At 37.7% G+C, this 6,440-nt stretch overlaps 1 protein-coding gene across 1 annotated transcript; it reads right to left on the reverse strand.

Annotated features, from left to right (window-relative positions):
- Nucleotides 1-1,686: 1,686 nt before the first annotated feature.
- On the reverse strand, nt 1,687-3,361 carry LOC145090029 (uncharacterized). Its single transcript, XM_079028386.1, has 2 exons — nt 2,651-3,361; nt 1,687-2,274 (listed from the first exon to the last, which is right to left on the reverse strand). The coding sequence occupies exons 1-2, from the start codon at nt 3,359-3,361 to the stop codon at nt 1,687-1,689; spliced, it is 1,299 nt and encodes a 432-aa protein (XP_078884512.1).
- Between the last annotated feature and the right edge of the window lie 3,079 nt (nt 3,362-6,440).

The raw sequence follows: 6,440 nt of genomic DNA on the forward strand, positions 1-6,440 counted from the left end.
ATGACGCCTTGAAGTCCAAATATACATTAGAATAGATAAGTTGAGTCTCGTTTTGTGAGTGGAGTGAACAAAAGTTTGACCAATGACGACAATCAGTGAGCAAGAAAGGAAGAGACCCGATGAAAAGGTGAGATAGTGCTACGGTGATGGTGGTGTCGTAGTATCATAGAAGAATATGACAAGAGATAGGGAGAAGAAGATGGTAGTGGCGTCAAGCTTGTGAGTTGTGACACGGTAACTAAAAAAGAGATCAGGGTTTTAAATTGTGAAAATATAAAACTATTACCATAATAATAGTAATTGAAGTTAATGTTGATATTTAATCCATGGTAAAAATACTATAAATGCCCTTTTATTTTATTTGATTTTTGAAACTAATTAAATGATTGGTTAAGAAGTACTCTTTTATATATATATATATATATATATATATATATATATATATATATATATATATATATATATATTATTTTATTTGATTTTTGAAACTAATTAAATGATTGGTTAAGAAGTACTCTTTTATATATATATATATATATATATATATATATATATATATATATATATATATATATATATATATATATATATATATATATATATTATTTTATTTTATTTTTGAAACTAATTAAATGATTGGTTAAGTACTCTTTTATATATATATATATATATATATATATATATATATATATATATATATATATATATATATATATATATGAGGTAGGTTTAAATGTTTCTCACATCTATTGTCTGCTAGAATGCACCAATAAGAATTGAGTAAACATTAAATCTATATTAAATGATATCCGTATTTATAATTCCTTTTTATGGAAACTAATTTAATTCGTCATTAATGTCAATAATAATATTTTTTTAGAATAAATTCATATATAAAATAATAAGAGTGTATTCTATGAGAACGAGAGTATATTTTACTAGAATATACCCCCATTTTTCATATTGCATACAACTTTATTGTATTTTAAGTGAGTGAGTCCTGAAATAATGTTATTGCTGATATAAAAACCTAGATACGAATTCATTCTGAAAGAATATTATTGTTGACATTAATGACGAATTTAATTAATTTCCATAAAGAGAAAATTATAATTATGGATATCATTTAATATACATACAATTATATAATTATGGAAACCATTTAATATCTATCATTATTTAATTAAATAATAATATAATTTTACTAAATTCCTATATATATATATATATATATATATATATATATATATATACACACACACACTAGCCGTTACCCGCGCTAAGCGCCGGTCGGTAAAGAGTTTCTTTCGGAAGATAGTTTTATCAGTGATGATTAGTTTCCTTTAGACATGTGCTACTCATTGCGGCCATTTGATAGACTATTTTGTGTCGAATAGTTCATTTCAACGAATAGTTTCTTGCTAGGTGCATAGTCATACAATACGACAGAAGTTGAGTCTAAATTTAGAATTTCATCTAATAGTTCATACTTGATTTTACAATATATATAAATAACAACAATTTTGAATAATGTAGTTTTTTACATTTATAACATGTCCAAGATATAAACTACACCAATCTACAATCATGTTGCTTCATCTGCTAGCCCTATATTAAATATCAAATGAGTATCTAAGATACATATTTGAAGAAATTGTAAAATAATAAGTTGTTGATTGTACCTTGTTAATCACATAAAACTTCTTTGTAAACAACGTTTGATGTGTAGATTTCATCATTATCAAAAGTTTTTTCTGGCTTTACTAATACCTTGGTATTGACACGTGATATTCCTCTGGACAACGCCGCATAAAGTTGGCCGTGTGAGATCAATATCGATTCTGGCAGATAAACACATACATTTGGAATTGTTTGTCCTTGAGCTTTATTGATTATCATGGAGAAACTAAGCTTAATTGGAAATTGCTTTCTCTTTAGTTTGAATGAGAACATCTCATCGTCAGACGGACACAGAGGAATTCTTGGTAAAAACACTCTTTTTCCAGCATGTTGTCCAACAACTATCTCTGCATCAATGACATTTTGTTGGAAAGCTCGACATATCAATCTGGTGCCATTACATAGCCCATTTGAAGGATCGATATTTCGCAAAAGTATTACTGGGCACCCAGTTCTTAACCGAAGATAGTGAGGGGGTACACCACTAACATTTAGCGAGTTCAAATATTCTATCGGATATAAGTTATTTTTGTCATCTTCTGCTTCATCAAAACTGTAGTAAACTTTTTGCTCGCCAAAAAATCGTTCGATCAACTTATTATTAATCTCATCAACACTTTCATTTTTAGTTGACAATATCGCCCTCGAAATGATAAATTTTGAATCAGCCCGTTGGATTGCAAAGAAGGAAATGTTGCATCAATAAGAGCGTCCACAGAATTAGGTTTATCAGTGTATGGAATGGACATGTTATCAGGTATACGAATAAAGGACTCGTCCAATGTTTCCTCCTTTCCATCACCGACTCGTAATAAGAAATCAGAAAATCTTGGGTCATTTACCGCTCACATGTTGATATTTAATCGAAGCCTTTTAACTGAAGCCCATAGAGGTGACATTCGTAAGCTAGACTCCACAATTTATGGTTGAGTGCCACGTCTCACGACCGACAACACTCGTCTAAAGTCACCTCCCATAACATTATCTTTCCACCGAAAGGGAGCTTCTCATATGTGATGTCTTGCATTGTCAGATCAACTACTTCTACTGCCTGTCTTTTAGCCATTGCTGCTTCATCCCATATGATTACCTTTTCCTTGCGAAGTAGCTGAGCTTTCCCGATTTGTTTAGTGATGTTGCACATCGAGTTATTATAGGGATTGAGGGGAATTCCAAATCGTAAATGAGCTGTTCTCCCTCCTGACATGTTGTTAGCCGCAACACCTGACGTGACAGTTGCAAGTGCAATAAGTCCACGGGCACGAATATTAGCCAACAATGCTTTGTACAAAAATGTCTTTCCAGTTCCACCAGGACCATCTATGAAGAACACACCCAGAATATTTTCATCCACATGCCTCATTATCTCATTATATGCAAACTTCTGTTCTGGATTGAGAGAGTCTTGCGCATGTAAGTCTTCATTTTCCACATTTATAGAGTATTCTTCTTGCACCTCACGATAGCCTCTTGATTGTAAATCTATGTGTGCACTGACATTTGGAAGGTCGTAATCACTAAGCTTTTTACTCATAGATTCTAGGAAGACTCTAATGTTGATGAGGACCATATTTTGCACTCGTTCGGCACATCTATATTGTTTCCTATAATCTTGAGAAAGAGAATCATAGTGGTCGTCCCATAACTTGCGAACATTTCCTGGTTCACAAAAAATCAACATCGTCGCAAATAACCTTCTAAGTGCGCTGGGAAATTGAAATAAGGAAGCATTTACAATACATTGTGATAAATTATCATCGGTCTCTATCAAACCTCTTTCAAGAGCTACTTTTTGAAATGTAGGGTGTAATAAACCATTGGATGTGTATAAATCTTAAAAGCAGGTAGGCCTAGTAATATGACATAAAAGCAGGCGTAGGTAGTATCTCTCTCCTTCAGCTGGATTAGCATAAACAAGTGGATCAATCATTGATTTATGTTCCATGGTCCTCCAACAATGGTTGCTCCGATTCCATGTAAAATGTTTGGGAAAATCCTTATACAAATATTTTCTCGCATTGGAATCTTCTTTATTCTTCTTGAAAAATGTCATCAACATTGAATTTTTTCCTTTCTCCCTATAAACAATGTCTTCCACTCTGTCACCGTCCTTGAACCTAACCAATTGTTGATTCGGGAGATGTATTTGCAAGGCCATCACACAAGGGTGGATTTTTGAAAGAGAAAAGCCAAAAACTCGCCATACTGCCTCAAGAGGGGATACATAACGTGCGTCTTGAAACTTTCATATCTCATTAATAACAATATTTTCTTGGTCTTTATCAATATGGATAACTTGTTTGACATGGCCCTTATAAACATATTTGAAGAGGTACTTCACATAATTTATACTCGAACAAACCTCAACGTTGATATGACAATTAAACATCATTAACAACGTTGGGTTGTATGGAGCCACCCATCTGTTATCCAATGTTGTATTTCTTACAATCACCCCAATTCCATTATTTCTCTTTCTATATAATGGATACGAGTCCTCTCCTTGTGATGTATTTTCATTGAATTGCATAGGATATCTGAAACGACATATTTTTGGCACACCCTGCATACATGGACTTTTTTCTCGTAAGCTACCACAAGGACCGTGCATCATGTGACTTTTGACAAGATCATGCATTTCAGGAAACCTTATTAGGTCGGGAATTTCCGCACACACAAGTTTGTCATAGTCTTCTGGATTAGTTATCTTATATCGAGATGTCATTATTAAAAGGAAATGTGCATGTGGCAATCCACACTTTTGAAACTCTATCACATACACATATGACCCCATCACACCGATTGTATGTCTCTGGAATAAAACCCTAAGTTAAAGAGGGTTGACTCGTCGAGTCCAGGGAGGAACTCGACGAGTCAGAGCGGGACCCGGGTGTAAAGCAAGTGACCGACTCGGCGAGTCGGCAAGTGGACTCGGCAAGTCAGTTCTGGGTTGGGAAACCCTAATTTCGGGACTTGGTACCCTATTTAAGCATCTTAATCTCTTCCCTAGGGCTCATTTGCGGCCCTATAGTCCAAAACCAGAAACCCTAAGCCTCCATTGTTGCTCAATCAAGCTTTCTTGCCAATTTGGGTGATTTGAAGGAAGAAGGAGGAAGGCACACATTGGGGATTCAAGAATTGGCAGTAGATCCAGAGTTTGTGAGGTCTTCCAGAGCTTTTGAAGGTAATGAGTCGCTACCTTCCCTCTTTTGCATATAGATCAACCTTTATCATGGGATTTGGGGCTTTTAGGACTAGTTTATGAACCATTTCGAGTTAGAAACCCAGATCTGAAGTTGCTACTTCAGATCTATGTGTATCTTGGCCTAGAGAATCATAAAGCATCAGTCTATGGGTTGATTGTTGAGCCCCTTTGTCTCAAACCCTAGTTTATAGTGATTTGAGCCTAGATCTCGTTAGCTACATGTAAAGTTTGCCACTTTACGTAAGGAATAGGCTTTAGAAGAGTGGATCTACAGTTTTGAGTCCATGCATGACTCAAAAGTCCTCTGCATGTATGTAGATCTGAATGGACTCGGCGAGTCCTTCGAGTGGACTCGGCGAGTAGCATGAAGATGAGGAGGAACTCGACGAGTGGGATGAACAACTCGTCGTGTCGGATGAAGTTAAGCATGAACTCGGCGAGTTGGAAGAACAACTCGACGAGTTGGTTGAAGATTGCCTTGGACTCGGCGAGTCTATTAGTGGACTCGGCGAGTCAGGTCACGAAACCCCAATCCCTTCGAGTTGAGATTCGAATCAGTGAGTCGGGTGGAGACTCAGCGAGTTGGACAGGTCAGGACTCGGAAATAGTTGGACTCGGCGAGTCATGGACTGACTCGGCAAGTCGAGTCGCGAAAGACCCTGAGCATATGAACTCGGCGAGTCATTAGGTGGACTCGGCGAGTAGGGTTGACCTGGAAGGTTGACTTTGACCAGGACTTTGACTTTGACTAGAGTTGACCTCGTTGACTTTTAGAGGACTGTCAGACTAAGTGTCATATTAATATTGGTAGCTCGGAGAGCTGGAGGAGCAGCGACTCAGGGGATTGTCAATCAGCAGCCAGAGGATTATCGGCGGAGCTCAGCAGTTCAGGTGAGTTTCCTTCTAGTAGGAACGGGTCTAAGGCCACAATGCCGGCCCGTTTAGCTAGCAGTAGTTTCCGGATTTTAGTCCGATGCAGTAGTTAGTATGTTTGATGCCTTCGTGGCTCAGACAGGATTTATGTGTTATGTGTTCCGGGTTACGGCCCGATGCAGTATGCAGTATATGTGTGTTCATGCTAGTTGATATGTTTATGTTATGTTCTGTTTAGTTAGTTCCGTACTTCGGTCTGATGCAGGGGGCAAGGCCCCAGTTAGTCCGGACTTCGGTCCGATGCAGGGGGCAAGGCCCCAGTTAGTCCGGACTTCGGTCCGATGCAGGGGACAAGGTCCCAGCCAGTTAGTCCGAACTTCGGTCCGATGCAGGGGATAAGGTCCCAGTGAGTTAGTTCGGACTTCGGTCCGATGCAGGGGGCAAGGCCCCAGTTAGTTCGGACTTTGGTCCGATGCAGGGGACAAGGTCCCATTCAGTTTCCGGACTTCGGTCCGATGCATGGGGCAAGGCCCCAGTTAGTCCGGACCTCGGTCCGATGCAGTGGGCAAGGCCCAGTATGTGTTTTGTATGTTATTGTTCGGTATGTGGTAGTTTGGGGGAGCTCACTAAGCTTCGTGCTTACGGTTTTCAGTTTTGGTTTCAGGTACTCAGTTTTCAAAAG

Source organism: Lactuca serriola, chromosome 2, assembly GCF_051521515.1.
Source record: "Lactuca serriola cultivar US96UC23 chromosome 2, Lser_US96UC23_V15, whole genome shotgun sequence".
Lineage (NCBI taxonomy): Eukaryota > Viridiplantae > Streptophyta > Magnoliopsida > Asterales > Asteraceae > Lactuca > Lactuca serriola.